This window comes from Schistocerca serialis, chromosome 5 (genome assembly GCF_023864345.2).
Source record: "Schistocerca serialis cubense isolate TAMUIC-IGC-003099 chromosome 5, iqSchSeri2.2, whole genome shotgun sequence".
Lineage (NCBI taxonomy): Eukaryota > Metazoa > Arthropoda > Insecta > Orthoptera > Acrididae > Schistocerca > Schistocerca serialis.
Window position 1 is genome coordinate 328505600 of NC_064642.1, and position 20512 is coordinate 328526111.

Consider the following 20512-nt stretch of genomic DNA (forward strand, 5'->3'; position numbering starts at 1 on the left):
ATCATGGTACCATCTTAACAAATTGGTAGTGTTGTAATATCTATCCCTGAGCAGAGTGCATTTTTGCAAATCAGTGAGTTCTAACTACATTTCCAAAGGTCCGGTATAAGATCCATTTATTTTGTCATACATGCTAGGAATAAGTAGATCATTTCATTGAAGTGACTCGTTTAAGTGATTTTAGTACCCTATGCTATCAGTGAGAAAGGCCAAATCTGCAGTCCTTTTGTCTTCACTGAGTGCTAGCTGTGTCTCTCCTTTAATTTCCATAAATAGGGGATTTCTTTCCAAATAGCAAAAAATATGTTGAGAACTTTGCCTCTATTAAGCCGTTGTAATGCACAACAATGGGGTATGTCACCATATGCTGTGTTGAGATCTTGCAAAAATCCCTTGAACTGTGCCGTGATTTACACCATGGCGCCTTTCAAAATTCACACATTAGACCATGACCATCCTGACTCTGACTTACTGCACATTTTCTGCACATGTATCTTGCATGTTTTATACTACTATAGAGTAAGTCTGATCATAAGTCAACATGATTGAGGATTCTTAACCAAAAGAGAAGAATAGCACATTGCATTGACAGAAGGAGGTAACTTCAGTAGACCGACAGCATTGAAGAAAGATTGCAGCACAAAAAACTAAAGTGGAAATAGTGTCACAACAGCTGCAGTGTTGTGCTTGTTACAGCACATTGTGTAAAATAATGTATGTCCTCCTTTGTTTCATTTGAATGTAATGGATCCATGCAGTACACAAATTGTGAATGCAATGGGAAACAATATAATTTTACACCAGTTTTCAATCATGTTCAGAAGCAATAGAATAGCTGTAAGTGACACACAACAAATTTTAAGTGAAATGTATTCCTTTAAGTGAAAAGTAAAATTGCAACCTGAGTTTGTGCAATCAACAGCCATCAAATACCATGAATATATGGTTACAGTTCAGTGATATTCCTTCATAAAAACTATGTTACAGAATATGTAGAGTATATCTGCATTATGCATCACAACATATTTCCTAACATAAACCATAAAAATGGATAAAAGGATCAAATATTCGTAATGCAAAACAGACAAAGTTGAAATAATAATCATCAGGTAGTGAGGCAGTACAGCATAAATCCTATCATGGAGTACAACAAAGTATGGTCAAAAATTCATTTGTTAAAATACATATAAAAGTGTTGTAACACTGTACAGACACAGTATCAGGAGTAACACCAACAACGTTTTTATTCTGTTTACACATAAAGAGATCCACAATAACACTGAATAAAGTATAGAACAGTACAAAGTCCCATAACTATATAACATATCAATATACAGTCTCATAGGTAAGGATGCAATAAGCAAGTAAACATAAGTGAGGCCAAAGCAGTACATGATTTGTATGGGGAAGAAGTGATGTGGATATAAGACAGAAAGGAAAAGGTAAAGCAAGGCAGTGGAAAATGGTTTAGGCCATGGGGATGGAGAGAATGCAAGATATGCTGGAGAGAAAATTCCCAACTTCATAGTTCAGAGAAACTAGTTCTGTAAGGGAGCATCCAAATGGCTGTGTTGTGCTGCACAGCATGTTTGGCAAATGGATGGTCCTATTTGCAGTTTGCCATTATTTTGGCAGTGGCCATTCATGTAGGTAGACAATTGATTACTTGCCATACTTGCATAAAATGCTGTGTAATAATTGCAGTATAGCTGATATACAACATGGGTGCTTCCACATGTGGCCATGCATTTTATAGGGTAGGAAATACCTGTGACTTGGGAGGTGGTGTATGGGATAGGCCCTGCACATGGGCTGACTACAGAGGTATGATCCATGGGGTGTAGGATTGGAATAGTGATGGACAAGGATATTCTGTAGGTTGAGTGGATGACAGAACACAACTTTTTTGATGTGGGTAGGATTTTGGCTAAGATATCATTCATCTCAGAGTACAATGAGTGGAAGTTGAATCTCTGTTGAAGGCTGTTCGTTGAGCTTCTTAAGTCCAGGGTGACATAGGGTGTTCAGAAGAGTCTTGGTCATTGGCTAGTTAACACATTTACTGGTGTCAGAGGAGATGGCATGGGAGATCTCTTTATGGATGAGATGGATAGGACACAGCCTGTGAATAAAGGCTCTGGAATGGTTATCGGTATATTTTGACAACTCTTGCTGCTTTCCACTGCAGTTGTAGCATCCATGGGTGGCAGGGTTGTAAGGAAGAGACTTTTTGACACAGAACCAGTGCTGGGGTGGTATTGATAATTGGTGCACTTAATGTAAACAGACATATTTATGGAGTTATCGGAGAAGTGGAGATCGTCATGTAGGAAGGTGACTCATTGAGCTGAGAAGGCCTAGGTAAAGTGGATTTGGGAGTAGGCGTTGACGTTATTGAGGTAGGAGCAGACGGGGGAGGGGGGGGGGGGGGGGGGCTGCAGTGAGTACAAATCATGAAAATGCCATCAACGAATGTGAAGCAGACAAGGGGTTTTAGGTGTTGACTGCACAGAAAGGAGCCCTCCAGATGGCCAATACATAAGTTGACATAGACTGGTGACATGCGATTGTCCATGGATTTGTTTATAGATTTGGCTATCAGAAATGAAATAATTGTGGGTCAAGATGTGGATGTCTAGGAGGATTAGAAAAGAGATGGTGGGTTTGGTATCAGGAGGACATTGGGAAAGGTAGTGTTCAGTGGCTATAAGGTCATGAGTGTGGGGGATGTTGGTGTGTAAGGATGTCTCATCCACAATGCCCAAGAAAGAGTCTGGTGATGATGGGACAGAAACTGTGGAAAGATTAAAAATGAGTGGTGTCTTAAATGTAGGATGGAAGGTTATGGACAGAGGTTGGATATGTTGGTGAACAAAGGGCAGAGGTTTGTTCTGTGGAAACATTGAAACCCAGCCACAGTGAGTCACCCAATATGGAGAACTGTGGAGTTGAGTTTGGGGGTGTGTGGTGGTTTGCTGGTGTCAGTAGTTAGATGGATTCTGGTGTCAAGTTTTGGGATGGACCTCTTGGACTCTGGGACAGAACCACAATCATAAGGTTTTTATGCATAAGTGTCTGGGGGTGGCAGAGAGTCTCAGCAACATAATCACTACAATTCATGACCACTATGGTGGAGCCTCTGTCTGTGGGAAGGCTGATGAGTTCTGGACTGGAGATGAAAATACAGTCTTGGTTGCAGAGGTTTTCATTCTCAAATTTCAGTGAAATGTTTTACCTGTGGTAGGCATCTTCAGATTACCTATTGTTCTTGTGGTCTTCAGTCCAGAGACTGGTTTGATGCAGCTATCCATGCTACTCTATCCTGTGCAAGCTTCTTCATCTCCCAATACCTACGGCAACCCTCATCCTTCTGAATATGTTTAGTGTATTCATCTCTTGGTCTCCCTCTACGATTTTTACCCTACATGCTGCCCTCCAATACTACATTGGTGATCCCTTGATGCCTCAGAATATGTCCTACCAAGCGATCCCTTCTTCTAGTCAAGTTGTGGCACAAATTTCTCTTCCCCCCCAATTCTATTCAATGCCTCCTCACTAGTTATGTGATCTACTCATCTAATCTTCAGCATTCTTCTGTAGCACCACATTTTGAAAGCTTCTATTCTCTTCTTGTCTAAACTATTTATCATCCACATTTCACTTCCATACGTGGCTACACTCCATACAAATACTTTCAGAAATGACTTCCTGACTCTTAAATCTATACTCAATCTTAACAAATTTCTCTTCTTCAGAAATGCTTTCCTTGCCATTGCCAGTCTACATTTTATATCCTCTCTACTTCAACCATTATCAGTTATTTTGCTCCCCAAATAGCAAAACTCATTTACTACTTTAAGCATTTCATTTCCTAATTTATTCCCTCAACATCACCCGACTTAATTTGACTACATTTCATTATCCTCATTTTGCTTTTCTTGATGTTCATCTTATATCCTCCTTTCAAAACACTGTCCATTCCATTCAGCTGCTCTTTCAGGTCCTTTGCTGTCTCTGACAGAATTACAATGTCATCAGCAATCCTCAAAGTTTTTATTTCTTCTCCATGGATTTTAATTCCTACTCTGAATTTTTCTTTTGTTTCCTTTAGTGCTTGCTCAATATACAGATTGAATAAAATTGGGGATAGGCTACAACCCTGTCTCACTCCCTTCCCAACCACTGCTTCCCTTTCATGCCCCTCGACTCTTATAACTGCCATCTGGTTTCTGTACAAATTGAAAATAGCCTTTCACTCCCTGTATTTTACCCCTGCCACCTTCAGAATTTGAAAGAGAGTATTCCAGTCAACATTGTCAAAAGCTTTCTTTAAGTCTACAAATCTTAGAAATGTAGGTTTGCCTTTCCTTAATCTATTTTCTAAGATAAGTCGTAGGGTGAGTATTGCTTCACGTGTTCCAACATTTCTACAGCATCCAAACTGATCTTCTCCACTGTCAGCTTTTACCAGTTTTTCCATTTGTCTGTAAAGAATTCTTGTTAGCATTTTGCAGCTGTGGCTTATTAAACTGATAGTTCAGTAATTTTCACATCTGTCAACACTTGCTTTCTTTAGGATTGGAATTATTATATTATTCTTGAAGTCTGGGGGTATTTCACCTGTCTCATACATCTTGCTCACCAGATGGTAGAGTTTTGTCAGGGCTGGCTCTCCCAAGGCTATCAGTAGTTCTAATGGAATGTCGTCTACTCCTGGAGCCTTGTTTCGACTCAGGTCTTTCAGTGCTCTGTCAAACTCTTCACACAGTATCATATCTCCCATTTTATCTTCATCTACATCCTCTTGCATTTCCATAATATTGTCCTCAAGAACATTGCCCTTGTATAGACCCTCTATATACTCCTTCCACCTTTCTGCTTTCCCTTTTTTACTTAGAACTGGGTTTCCATCTGAGCTCTTGATATTCATACAAGTGGTTCTCTTTTCTCCAAAGGTCTCTTTAATTTTCCTGTAGGCAGTATCTATTTTACCCCTAGTGATATATGCCTCTACATCCTTACATTTGTTCTCTAGCCATCCCTGCTTAGCTATTTTGCAATTCCTGTTGATCTCATTTTTGAGACGTTTGTATTCCTTTTTGCCTGCTTCATTTACTGCATTTTTGTATTATCTCCTTTCATCAATTAAATTCAGTATCTCTTCTGTTACCCAAGGATTTCTATTAGCCCTCGTCTTTTTACCTACTTGATCCTATCCTGCCTTCACTATTTCACCTCTCAAAGCTACCCATTCTTCTTCTACTGTATTTCTTTCCCCCATTCTTGTAAATCGTTCCCTAATGCTCTTCCTGAAACTCTCTACAACCTCTGGTTCTGTCAGTTTATCCAGGTCCCATCTTCTCAAATCCCACCTTTTTGCAGTTTCTTTAGTTTTAATCTATAGTTCATAACCAATAGTTGTGGTCAGAGTCCACATCTGCCCCTGGAAATGTCTTACAATTTAAAACCTGGTTCCTAAATCTCTGTCTGACCATTATGTAATCTATCTGAAACCTGTGAGTATCTCCAGGCTTCTTCCACGTATACAACCTTCTTTCATGATTCTTGAACCAAGTGTTAGCTATGATTAAGTTATGCTCTGTGCAAAATTCTACCAGGCGGCTTCCTCTTTCATTCCTTACCCCCATTCCAATTTCACCTACTATCCTTCTCTTCCTTTCCCTGCTGTCAAATTCCAGTCACCCATGACTGTTAAATTTTCGTCTCCCTTCACTATCTGAATAATTTCATTTATCTCATCATACATTTCATCAATCTGTTCGTCATCTGTAGAGCTAGTTGAAATATAAACTTTTTCTACTGTTGTAGGTGTGGGCTTTGTATCTGTCTTGGCCACAATAATGCATTCCTATGCTGTTTGTAGTAGTTTACCCACATTCCCATTTTTTTTTATTCATTATTACACCTACTCCTGCATTACCCCTACTTGATTTTGTATTTATAACCCTGTATTCACCTGACCAAAAGTCTTGTTCCTCCTGCCACCGAACTTCACTAATTCCCACTATATCTAACTTTAACCTATCCATTACTCTTTTTAAATTTTCTAACCTACCCGCCCGATTAAGGGATCTGACATTCCATGCTCCGACCTGTAGAACGCCAGTTTTCTTTCTCCTGATAACAACATCCTCCTGAGTAGTCCCCACCCGGAGATCCAAATGGGGGGACTATTTTACCTCCAGAATATTTTACCCAAGAGGACGCCATCATCATCATTTAACCATACAGTAAAGCTTCATGCCCTCGGGAAAAATTACGACTGTAGTTTCCCCTTGCTTTCAGCCATTCGCAGTACCAGCACAACAAGGCCGTTTTGGTTAGTGTTACAAGGCCGTATCAGTCAATCATCCAGATGGTTGCCCCTGAAACTACTGAAAAGGCTTTTGCCCCTCTTTAGGAACCACACGTTTGTCTGGCCTCTCAACAGATACCCCTCCGTTGTGGTTGCACTTATGGTACAGCTATCTGTATCGCTGAGGCACACAAGCCTCCCCACCAATGGCAAGGTCCATGGTTCATGGTTCATGGAGGGTGAACGGAGGGGGGGGGGGGGGGGGGGGGCAGATTTGCAGATTTTGTACAAAGCAAAAAATTTATAAAAGTAAGTGTAAGGAAATTTCCTGATCCTATTTTGTGCAGAAACATACTCTACAGGAAATTTTTTACTGAACTTACAGAAACTGGTAATGGCACATGCCATCAATAAAGTGCTAATAAATCAGCAAAATGGAATTTGGATATCAAAAAGTTGGAACTCCCCAATGCCTGTCAGTTGGGTTAATGGAAAGAACCAGAATGATGAAAAATTGCAGCAAAAAATGTTTAAGCTTTGATGTTGTTGTTGTTGTGGGCTTCAGTCCTGAGACTGGTTTGATGCAGCTCTCCATACAGTAAAGCTGCATGCCCTCGGGAAAAATTACGGCTGTAGTTTCCCCTTGCTTTCAGCCGTTCGCAGTACCGGCACGGCAATGCTGTTTTGGTTATTGTTACAAGGCCAGATCAGTCAATCATCCAGACTGTTGCCCTTGCAACTACTGAAAAGGCTGCTGCCCCTCTTCAGGAACCACACGTTTGTCTGGCCTCTCAACAGATACCCCTCCGTTGTGGTTGCACCTACGGTACGGCTATCTGTATCGCTGAGGCACGCAAGCCTCCCCACCAACAGCAAGGTCCATGGTTCATGGGGGGGGAAGCTTTGATAAACTGGAAATAATTGGATCCTGAAAAGGGCAGCTAAGGAGACTGTGAAAATAAATGCCACAATATCCTTTAACAACCGTACTTGTGGCAATGTGTAAAGGATATCACACAAATTAGGAAATGGTGCACAGCAGAGCTTCATGGAGTGGGAGCACAACGTGTATAAGCAGCCCCGCTGGCAAACATAGAATGCGGAAAAGTATGGTAATGGGATCTCGAGTGCAGGTACTGCAATAGAAACAGACAGATGGTATTGGCTAGTATAATACATTAACTACTGCGCAGGACTGTGTTCACATAGAGAATATAAATAGCTTTATGTATCACAATATACATAATTTCTAAAATAATTGTCCTAAAATAAGAGTAAAGTTAGCTGATATTTGTCCATTAAGATAATTTATACCTCATGAAAGGTCATCATAAATATAAACAAGAACTAAAACAATGCATTAAGGATTAGGGAGTATAACAAAGGAGATGCCATCATTCTGCACTGCTTCAAGGCTAAACTTCTTTAAAAATGGACATCATTATATCAAAAAATTTTGTTTTTTTCTGATCAACTGATCATTGTGGAGGCCACAGTTGTTCTGAAAATGGCGGGTGTTGTTTTATCAGTGCTCTTTTTTGTAAGTGTTCCAGAAACTTGGTTGTTAACATTCTTCCCATTTGCCAGACATATTCAGCGCTGCATGGGGTACATTCTAGTCTAAAAATCCCTGACACATCATAAATACTTTTCTGTGTGTGTTCCTTATAAAGAAGTTGGTGTCATATATTTGTACCACCAGTGAGAGCTATTTGTGTGTTTGTACACTGAAAAAGCTTGGGTCAGTCATATGATATGTTCCCTAGAAAAGGTAGGGGAGATCCATTTTACCTCTGTGTTAAGGTGTTTGACTGTAGGCAAACCATTCAGTTTCAGTTTCTTTTCTTTACATAACTTCTGGAATAGTGAAATACTACAGCCATTTCTACTTGCTATAAATTCTGGGTTGTTCTGTTCGTTACTGTGGCATTTTCACCGAGAGGTAGACCAAGTATGTAATCAACCTTGGAGCTGAAAAAGCTCAGTTTATAACACTTGCTGGCAAAATGAAGCTGTATGATTTAATCAGTAGCATTAGCTTCATATAGGTATAAAAAATAACTTGATTATTAATCAGCTCTAACTGGAGATCAAAGTAATTTGTAAATGACATTTTCAGGTGCAATTCATTAAACTCATTGGCAAGCTGTGATGCTCCTGGAGAGTGGTCACTGAAAATAATGAATATATTGTTGATGCAATGTTTGTACACCAACATTTTCTTGCAATGGGTTGAACTATACCTGAAAGAATTTTGTTCCCTATAATTGATGAAAACATCAACCAAAAAACGTGCGAAGCAGTGGCCCATTGCTAATCTGTTGTTATGGGTTTCGGGAACGGGAAGCAAAAACTGAAAGGAGGAATGAGAATTTAAAGGGTCTATACAAGAGAGATGAACTTCTACGCCTCCTGGCCTCAACCTTCGTTAGTCACTGTCCTTACCCATCCAGCCCCCTCCCTGTTCCCATTCCAGCACTACACAGCCGTCATTTCACCACCACACCCAGTTTTTTAATTTCTTTTATTTTTATTTCTCTCCTTTCCGCTACTTACCCCCTCCCCCCTCCACACCTTCTCTCCTACCCTCTGTCTAAACTGCAACACTTCACTGTCTGCCACTCCCACCACACTATCCCTCCCTTAATGGCCGAAAGTTATGATTGTGTGAATCTTTTTATTGTCCCTATCATGGCTCAGCATGTCCGCTATATGGTGAGTAGCAACTTTCCTTCTTTCGTATTGTTACATTCCACCAGTAAAATGCTTACACAGTGCAAACACATCAGCAAAATGCGACTCTTATATCGAAAAATTGGAAATCCCCAATGCCTGTCAACTGGTTTCCAGCAAAAAAAATTTTAAGCTTTGATAAACTGGAAATAATTAGATCTGAAAAGGGAAGCTAAGAAGAGGTGAAATAAATACTGAAAAATCCTTTATTACCATACGCTGTTTTTGTGAAGGGCATCACACAAGCTATGAACAGATGCACAGCAGAGCTTCATTGAGTGGGAGCACAACGTGTATGAGTGATCCCACTGAATGCACAAAAGTGTGGTAATGGTACCTCAAGTGCAAGAAGTACAGTAGAAACAGACAGATGAATTGGCTAGTCTATGCATTAGCCATTGCACAGGACCGTGTTCACATACAGACCATAAATAGCCTTATACATCACAATTTACATAATTTCTAAAATAACTGCACTAAAATAAGGATTGGATTTTGTGTTACAGATAGTTGTATCTTCCATAGGAGGAATGTTAGACTCACTGGAGAGGAATTTAGGGATGGAAAGCAAGGCCAGGCTAGAAGTGAGGAATTCCTGAAAGGTACCCTGTAGATGATAGGGTGAAAGGAGGAGTGTCACAATTGGAGGGAGCCCAGAACTTTTTTAAACAATGTTCTGTGTGGGATTTAGATTGTCTGTTTTCAGCAGAGTGTGCGATGAAGAAATGTTTCCACTGTAGAAAATTAGTAAAGGAAAGAAGGTCCTTTACAAGTCTGGCATGGCTGAACCTTGGTTTAGGGCTAAAGTTGAGGCCTTTAGAAAGTACTGAGACTTCTGCAGGGGCCAGAATTTTGGCAGGAAGATTGAAAACAGTGTTATGGGTGGGTGCTCAGGAACAGTGTGTTTCATTGAGGGCAGAGGAAGTTTTTGGGTTTGTGGAAGGTGGAACGTTGTATCCAAAGGTAGTCAGATATCGGTGTGCATCTAGGAGCTCCAGAAGAAACAGAGAAACAGAGTAAGCCACCAGCCAGAAGAAATGTCTGCATAAGAGTAACCCAAACTAACTGTTGGTGAACAAAACAGATAGACTGACCAGGGCAAGGACAAACAACCTAGATGACAGTGAGGTGCAAAGCAAAGCCCATGCCACAATTATGACAGCCAATGGTGAGAAGCAGAGGACAAATTCAAGATGCAAGATAGTTATCAACCAATCCGAGTACAGCAAAGATAGTTCCAACAGTGTCAAGCACACGTACAGAACTGACCAGCTGTGAGATGGGCAAGTGCCTATATATCAGCTGCATGGAATGCTGTTGGCCACTGTATCGATGTGGCAAGACATTGGCACTCTCACTGTGCGAGCACAGTGCTGCACAGCCACTGTGCCCCCTAAGGTGATCAGAGTCCATCCCCTCTGGTGGTCGCTCAACCTCCAAGACAACTGACACCAGATGGAATAAGACAGCAAGGTGTGGGGGGTTGGCACTCTTTCTTGGTGACAGGTAATTCCAATGGGGCATAGGCCAGGTATAGCTGGGATGGGTATATACAAATTTATGAACTTTTCTACTTATAAGTGAAATTATCAATACCCATTGGTATCAAAGGGTTTTTAAATGTGTATCAGGCCTGATTATGTTAACTATGTAACATAAAAAGTATTAACATGTTCAAAATAGGATTGGAGAAGTTTTACTGAACTCTTCCAAACAATTTAGTTGCCAAAATTAGCATGGTAGATCTGTTAGCCTACTTTTCTTTAAATTCAGAGTATAGGTTTGATTTAGTTTAAAATAATAATTTTCAGAAAATATGAAAGTTTCCAAATTTAGAAACACACCAGATAAAAGCTCTGAGGTGGAGTACTGAGCAAAATACTCCTTTAAGAAATAGCACTCTATCTGCAGGCCACAAGTGACCCAGCGGGACCATCCGACAACCGTGTCATCCTCAGCTGAGAATGCGGATAGGAGGAGCGTGTGGTCAGCACATGCCCTCATGGTCATTTTGATGGTTTTCTTTGACCGGAGCCGCTGCTATTTGGTCGAGTAGCTCCTAAATTGACATCACAAGGCTGAGTGCACCCCGAAAAACGGCAACAGCACATGACGGCCTGGATGGTCACCCATCCAAGCACTCATCCAAGTGCCAACCACACCCGACAGTGCTTAACTTCGGTGATCTGATGGGAACCAGTGTATCCACTGTGGCAAGGCCATTGCCCTTTAAGAAATAGGGTTACTTGGAATCTATGACAACTATTGGGCCAAGCAGGTGAAACATCAACAAAGAATTTATTACACCCTCAGTTATTTCCCATGATTAAATAGTTTATTGTCATATTTAATCTTTTATAAATAATTTTGTAATATCAATGTGCAGATATTAACATGACCTGACTAAATTTCCAATATAAAAGACTTGACACAATGAAAGGAGAATAATAGTGGATGGAAATGAATGGTGATAGAAACTTAGTTACATAGTAACATATTCATCTTCATAGACTCAACTAACAGCAGGAACTATTTTATAATACAAAAAATCGTGAAGAAAACTAGACGTTATGTGATGTTAGCTGGAATGGCTGTGAAAGAAAAGTGAAAATGGTTAACAGTGTTGAATTCAAGTTGTTTAAGTGGCACTATGTAATGTAGTTTCATTAAATGTATGTCTTAAATGTAGTAGCACCTATATATAGTATGAAGAATTTAACACCAACAACTGTGAATCTGACAACACCAAAGTGGTGCAGTACAGTGTTTGTATGAAACCGATCCTTTGACCTACTATATTGAACAATAATGTAACATATTAAATGACATTACATTCTGCAAATGATGCTAATATGATCATAAAATAACAAAACTAAGGAAATTTGCAGTAATAGTAAACTGTAAACACATTGCTCCATATAATGAACAAATGTGGTATAAATCTAATAAACAGTTACATATTGTTTTTGTTGTTTCTGTCGTGACTCAGCATCTCTGCTATGTGGTGGGTAGCAACTGTCCTTTCCATAATATTGAAAAGTTACCTACTTACATGCTCTGCAATCACACTGCAAAATTTTCTAAAGTGGTTGCAATATTTAAAATGTGCAGTAAGGTTGAATCGTATATGGTTCTAATATTTAATTTTATCTTTTACAGTTTATCCTTGGATCCAGTTACTGGAATAATTACCATCAAATCTGACACTCCTGGATTTGACAGAGAACTGATTTCAAAACATTATTTAACAGTTGAAGCACGAGATGATTTAGGCAATGGAAACAGGTAAATACTTTTCTTTATAACTAAATCCCGCACAATAACCATCCTATCAGGTATGTAAAATGGTAGCTGTACAAGTCTGGATGAAGTTAAGTGATCATTTATATAGCAAGCTTCTTAAAAGTTTCATAAAAATTGAGCCAGAGTCAGAAACCAAAAAATCTTTCTTCATATCTCATCTATCTTCTACTAAACTACCAGTGAGAATAGAAAGCAAATATTTGAAAAATAAATTACCATTAACTTTCTTTGGCTGCATAATTTACATGCCCTCACAACAACCCATCTCAAGATGATCAGAGATATTTGTCACCATAGGCAACTCAAAATGAACAGGGGCAAGATCTTAATGCCAAATTACAAACAAAATGGTAACAAAACATTGCCAGTACACAAGATAGCATTATTAATTTTATGATGCTCTGTGCAGAAGTATTGAAAAAAAAGCACTGTTGATGTCCCGTGTATGGTGTCTGGTTTGAATAAATAAGCATTCACTTTGAAAACCACTTCCTGTTTCTTCTGCTTTTAACATTGCTTCACATAGGTAATACATTGCTTTAGGTAATCTTTTTTTCTGTAATGTTGCTACTTTAAAGACTTCTGTGTAACTTAGTGCTATACACGACCCTTGAGAAGCTGCTTTGTATTGACTGCACATGCTGTCTGTGTGGCAGGCTTCAGTGCAATAATGTCAACACTCATATAGATGGCATTCGCATGGATGACACTTTTCATCATAAATCACATAAGAGGTCACTGTTAACAATAGGACTACCTCTTAGTTTTCGATTGTGGTATCAATTTCAAAATAAATGTAGCTGCCACATTTTTAATAATATTGATTTTCTTTTGTAGGTGTTGAACCATTTGACTTCCACTTGCTTGAAATATTGTCAATTAAGGTTGCAACTGCTTTCAAATACAGCATTTAGGTTAATCACATTCCCACCCACAGCCTTAGAAACATTGTTTGTATATGGGTTGTTGCATGTCAAGTCATCCAGACCATCTCACTCACTCTCTCAGATTTGGATGAAATTAGGCTTTCTGTTCTCCCTACAGAGATAAGTAATGATACCCAGTGTCAGTGTCATCCTGTGGCACACACCACACCAGTTCCATGTGTTGCATTCCTATTCTCTACACCAGCCCACTTAACTGCAATCCCAGCATTGTGTAATTTAACCTGTGTGTGTGTGTGTGTGTGTGTGTGTGTGTGTGTGTGTGTGTGTGTGTTGTTTAGCAGTCTAGCACATTAAAGAACTTGTTCAAAAGCTAGTGAGTTTGCATTCTTCTTGCTTGCCTGTCAGTGACACAATGCCTCTAGTATTTGGTGAATGGTTGCCTTTTTTACTCATAAATTATTTACATGGTGCCAAATTTAAACAATTAAGACTGCCTTTTTCCATTTTAAGGTACCTCATTGTTCGGAAGTTAAATCATTTTTAACATTTTGATTGGACAAATTGGCACCTGTTAACACTTTAAAAAATATTTACCATTTTTTATTTATCGTCCAAACTATGTGAAACTTGGTGGTTACATACACTACTGTACAAAGATGTAGAAAAAAATCAATACATTTTAGTAACACCATCAAGCAAGGACATAAAATATCACATCTACATCTGCATACATATTCCACAACCCATAGTATGGTGCATGATGGAGGGTACGTTGTACCACTATGAGTTATTTCCTTTCCTGTTCCACTAACAAAACAAGAGAAAAATGTTTGTCTATATGACACCAGGCGAACCCCTAATTTCTCTTATCTTTTTGGTCCTTACATGAAATGTATGTAGGCACCAGAAGAATCTCTCTGCAGTCAGTTTCAAACCCCAGTTCTATATATTTTCTCAATAGAGTTCTGTGAAAAGAATGTTCATCTTCTCTCCAAGGATCCCCCCCCTCCCCCATTTGAATTCACAAAGCATTGGCATAATACACTATGTGATCAAAAGTTCCGGATACCCCCAAAAACAAATGTTTTTTTCATATTAGGTGGATTGTGTTACCACCTACTGCCAGGTACTCCATATCAGTGACCTCAGTAGTGATTAGTGAGAGAGCAGATGGGGCGCTCCACAGAATTCACGTACTTCGAACATGGTCAGGTGATTGGGTGTCACTTGTGTCATGTGTCTGTACATGAAATTTCCATACTCCTAATCATCCCTAGGTCCACTCTTTCCGATGTGATAGTGAAGTGGAAACGTGAAAGGACATGTACAGCATGAAAGCATGCAGGCCGACCTCATCTGTTGATTGACAGACACTGCCGTCAGTTGAAGAGAGTTGTGTAATAGGCAGACATCTATCCAGACCATCATACAGGAATTCCAAACTGGATCAGGATCCACTGCAAGTACTATGACAGTTAGTCAGGTGGTGAGAAAAAAATTGGACTTCATGGTGGAGAGGCTGCTCATAAGCCACACATCACGTTGGTAAATGCCAAATGACAACTCGCTTCGTGTAAGGAGTGTAAACATTGGATGATTGAACAGTGGAAAAATGGTGTTTGGAGTGACAAATCATGGTACACAATTTGGTGATCCAATGGCAGCGTGTGGGTATAGCGAATACCCAGTGAACATCATTTAGCAGCATGTGTAGTGCCAACAATAAAATTCATAGGCGGTGGTGTTATAGTGTGGTTATGTTTTTCATGGAGGGGGCTTGCACCCCTTGTTTTGCATGGCACTATCTCAGTACAGGCCTACATTGATGTTTTAAGCAACTTCTTGCTTCCCACTGTTAAAGAGCAATTCTGGGATGCTGATTGCATCTTTCAACATGATCAAGAACCTGTTCATAATGCACAGCCGGTGGTGGATAGAAGGTAAGTTTGTTCTTCAGCTTATGCATTTACCACCATCAAAAACTCATAAAGTGCCATTTAGTTTGCATACTGTGACAAGCAGAGTCATTTTTTGATTGTGGGAAATGGCTTTTAACACACCTTTATTAGTGATTCTATACAATTCTGATTTAAGAACATCCTTTAGAATCTGGTCAACCTCTGCAGCTAATTGGTCAGAGTGGCTGACTGCCGTGTGGAGGATCCAAGTTCAACCCCCGAGATTTTTCATTGGTGGGAGGACTTGAATGAGGTCCACTCAGCCTGGTGATGGAAATTGAGGAACTATTTGGATGAGAAGTAGCAACTCCAAGGTCTGCGAAGTCAACAATGGCTGTGAGAGAATTGTGCTGATACTATGCCCCTCCATGCCACATCCAGATGATGCCAATGACTGAGTTGGTTGGTCCCGATTGGTCTGACTGAGGATAGAGTGACGGAGCTTCAGAGTCTGGGGCATTAGCTGAGCTTTGACAAATTGCAGGGCGTCCATCACTTAAGCCAGACATGAGCTTAAAAATCAGTTGTGTCCTCTAATCCAGGTGAGAATATTTGAGCATATTTATCACAGGGTCTTTAGGGCAGCACAAGACACTTCGGATTGCATGGGATGGTGGTGTTTCATGAAACATAAGTCCAAAAGCATGAGAAGAGTCTATTTCAAAAATTTTCTCCACTTTGGGGCCAGGTACCTCTAGAAAATTTACTGGATGAGTGATTTCATACTAATTAATTAAAACTGGAAATTTTCCTAGCAGGGACTCCTGCTGATATCCGTAGGCCCACAGGTTTGTCTCACCTACCTTCAAGGGTGGCACCCCTTATCTGGTTTAGCAAGGGCACAGAAGCATCTGTGTCCAGAAAGTAACTTTATAGGGTGTTTGCCTATGAATGTAACTAAGTACACTTCCTGACTTGTGTCCTCAGAAATCTGCACTTCCATAGTTTTATCACCTACTTAGTACACTTCCATAGGTTGCAGCATATCTGCATCAGATTGTATCCAGTACTACTACTTGTCATTTCCTTTCCTGTTCCACTCGCATGGTAAAAGGCTACTGTCTGTAGGCCTCTGTGTGAGCCCTAATTTCTCATCTCTTATCTTCGTGGTCCTTACGTGCGACATATGTTGGCAGTAGTAGAATTGTTCTGCAGTCAGCATCAAATGCCGGTTCTCTAAATTTTTTCAATAGTGATTTTCAAAAAGAACATAGAATCCCCAAGGCATCTCCGTAACACTTATGTGCTGTTTGAACATACCAATAACAAATCTAGCAGCCCTCCCCTGAGTTCCTTCGATGTCTTCCTTCAATCCGACCTGGTACAGATCCCAAATATTCAAGCAGTACTCAAGAATATGTCATACCAGTGACCTATATGTGGCCTCCTTTACAAGTGAACTGTTCTTTCCTAAAATTCTCCCAATAAACTGAAGTTGACCATTTACCTTCCCTACCACAGTCGTCATACGGTCGTTCCACCTGATATCGCTTTGCAGCATTACACCCAGTTATTTAAACGACTTCATTGTGTCAAGCAGAACACTAGTAATACTGTATCTCAACATTATAGGCTTGATCTTCCTATTCATCCACATTTAATTTATGTTTTTTTACATTTAGGGCTAACTACCATTCATCACACCAACCGGAAATTTTGTCTAAGTTGTCTTGTAGATTCCTACAGCCACTCAACTTTGACACTTTACCACACACCACAGCATCATCAGCAAACAACCACAGATTGCTGCCCACCCTGTCCACCAAATCATTTATGTGTATATAGGACAACAGCTATCCTATCACATTTGCCTGTGATGAACACTCGCCATCGAGGACAACATACTGAGTTCTATCATTTAAGAAGTCTTCGAGGCACTCACATATCTGTGAACTTATTCCACATTCTTGTACCTTCATTAACAGCCTGCAGCAAGGCACTATGTCAAATACTTTCTGGAAATCTAGAAATATGTTATCATCCTGTTGCCCTCCATCCATAGTTCGTGGTATATCATGTGAGAAAAGGGCAAGCTAAGTTTTGTACAAGTGATGTTTTCTGAAACCATGTTGATTCTTGGACAAAACCTTCTCAGCCTCAAGAAAGTTTATTATATTCTAACTGAGAATATGTTCAAGGATTCCACAGCAAACAGAAGTTAGGGATACTGGTCTATAATTTTGTGGGTCCATTCTTTTACCATTCTTATGTACTAAAGTCACCTGCACTTTCTTTCCAATCACTTGGTACGTTGTGCTGGGTGAGAGATTCATGATAAATGTAAGCTAGGTCACGGGTTAATGCCATAGAGTACTCTTTTTTTGTAAAATTAAACTGGGATTCCATTCGTACCTGATGATGTATTTGCCTTGAAATCTTTCAGTTGTTTCTCTACACCAGGTATGCTTCCTACTATGTCATTCATATGGGAGTCTGTCCGATGGTGAAATGATGGTATGTTTTTACGATTCTCTTGTGTGAACAATTTCTTGAATGTGAAATTTAAAACTTTGGCTTTAGTTTTGCTATCTTCAACTGCCACACCAGACTGGTCAACAGGGGATGGAATGGAAGCCTTAGACCCACTTACCGATTTTATGTATGACCAGAATTTTCTCAGGTTCTCTGCCAGAGTTTTTTCTGAGGTGCAATGGTGGTAGATGTTGTATGCTTTATACATAGATCTTTTCACAGACGTATGTATCTCTACTAACCTTTGCTTGTCGTTATGTGTATGTTCCCTTTTGAACTGAGAGGGCAACAGCCTCTGCTTCTTCAGCATCCACTGAATTTCATTATTACGCCATGGTGGGTCTTTCCCATCCTTTATCCACTTACTAGACACATAACTCCCCAGACCACGATTTACAATCTGCTTAAACTTTGTGCATAATTCTTCTACATTCATCTTACTGTAACTAAATGATGCAAATTCACTTTCTAAGTGAGATGTTAATAACTGATTATCATCTCTATCTAGCAGAAACACTCTCCTAGCCCTGTTGATTGATTTATCAACTTTCAAAATCATAGTTGCTATAATGAGATCATCGTCGCTCATCCCTGTCTATACTGACATTGTCAATAAGGTGCAGCCAATTTGTAGCTACAAGGTCTAAGATATTTCTATTGCACGTGGACTGCTGAAATAGCTGCTCAAGACAATGCTTCTCAATTTCTTTTGTCCAGATAGATATGTAAAGTTTGTTTCAATTTATCCTAAAGCCTGCATCATCTTGATAATGATATCTTTATCTAAGTCAGGATTTGTCCTTTTTGACAACTCATCTATGCACAATGTACATTCATCATCATTACTGTCACTTGCCTACTGTTGTATGTGGTTCAACAACTAGGCTCTAAATAGCTGCTGATTTGTAATCACTGACATTTTCTGTCTATTTCAGTGTCACACCATAAGGTTCCATGAGCTTGCCTCTTGCCACTTCCTGTTCACACTTTTCCTTTGCAAAATGTTATGAATCTTCAGAGCACATTATAGAATGAGTAACTGCTCAGACATTGTCACTATATGTAATTAATTACAAGGTGACCAGTTTCATCAACACATGATCGTCTTCAGACCTTCAAAACTGTAATATGATACAGAATATAAATTACAGGGATACATCAGAAGAACTTACAATTAGCTGCTAAATTACAAAACACGGATATATCCAAAGAATGGCTGTACATGGAGCATGAACCGCTGAATGATGACAGTCTTCTGCTGGAGAAAGCAGCACAGCTATTTCTTGAATACTGGAAGCTTCACCTACTGCTGACAGCATAATGTCAGTATTAGCCAATCAGAAATAGGTTGAAAGAATTATGTACAAAAAATTAACTTATTACTGTAGTAAATAGAACATAAAAATTATGTAGAATAATTTTATAATAAAGAAGAAGCAGTTTGTTAATGCTGCTACTGTCAAACAAATACGCCAAAAACTTTAAAAAGAAAACAAGTAAACATTGCACTCATTGTATATAGGTTGCCTCTAGGGGCATGTTGGAAAAATGACTATGATGTTGTTGGTTTCTTTGGAGAAGGTGGACACCATCCCAAAGATGAAGCAGCAGGTTGATTTCCAATGAGTTAACGAGATTGATAGGTGATGTCCTGTAAAAGACATTCCATGGATGTTTAAAGTAGTTGGTTAATATGGAGATTTACATCTACATCTACTAGTTACTCCTCAAGCCACTGTATGGTGCATGACAGAGGGTACCATGTACTACTAGTCATTCCCACCCCTGTTCCACGTGCAAATAGAGCGAGAGAAAAATGACTGTCTATATGCCTCCATATGAGGTCTAATTCCTTGTATCCAATCTTCCCTGTCCTTATGCACAATGCAGGTTGGTGGCAGTAGAATTGTTATGCAGTCAGCTTCAGGGGCTGGTTTTCTAAATTTTCTCAATAGTGTTCCTCAAACAGAATGTCACCTTCCCACTGGGAATTCCCATTTGAGTTCCCAAAGCATCTTTGTAACACTTACATGTTGTTAGAACCTACAGGTAAGAAATGTAGCAGGCCATCTCGGAACTGCCCCGATGTCCTCCCTCAATCCAACCTGGTGCAGATCCCAAACACTCAAGCAATACTCAAGAATAGGTCACCACAGTGCCCTATATGCTTTCTCTTTTAAATGTGAACCAGACTTCCCTAAAATTGTCCCATTGAACCAAAGTTGACCATTTGCCTTCCATACCACAGTTCACACATGTTTGTTCCGTTTCACGTTGCTTTGCAGTGTTATGCCCAGATATTTAAATGACTTCACTGCGTCAAGCAGGCCACTACTAATACTGTATCTGAACATTGCAGATTCATTCTACCTACCCATCCGTATTTGCTTACATTTTTCCACATTTAGAGCTAGCTGCCATTCATCACACCAACTAGAAATTTTGTCTAACTCATCTTGTAAATTCCTACTGTCACATACACCACAGCATCTTCAGCAAACAACCACAAATTGCTGCCCACCCTGTTCACCAAATCATTTATGTATATAGAGAACAATAGCAGTCCTATCACACTTCCCTGGCACACTCTTGACAATATCCTTGCCTCTGGTAGACACTCACCATCATGGACAACATAATGGGTTCTATTGCTTAAGAAGACTTCGAGCTACTAACATATCTGTGAACTTACTCTATATGTCCATACCTTTGTTAATAGCCTGTAATGGGGCACCATGACAAATGCTTTCTGGAAATTTAGAAATGTGGAATCCGCCTGTAGCCCTTCATCCAAAGTTCACAGTATATCATGAGAGAAAAGGGCAAGCTGAGTTTCATACAAG

At 39.7% G+C, this 20512-nt stretch overlaps 1 protein-coding gene across 1 annotated transcript in view; it reads left to right on the forward strand.

The window, feature by feature from the left end:
• LOC126481269 (cadherin-23) overlaps positions 1–20512 on the forward strand; it is a 505796-nt gene that overhangs the window by 298211 nt on the left and 187073 nt on the right. Inside the window, exon 13 of the mRNA XM_050104895.1 lies at positions 12209–12334. Coding sequence (XP_049960852.1) covers positions 12209–12334 — 126 coding nt within the window. The remainder of the gene's footprint in view (positions 1–12208; positions 12335–20512) is intronic.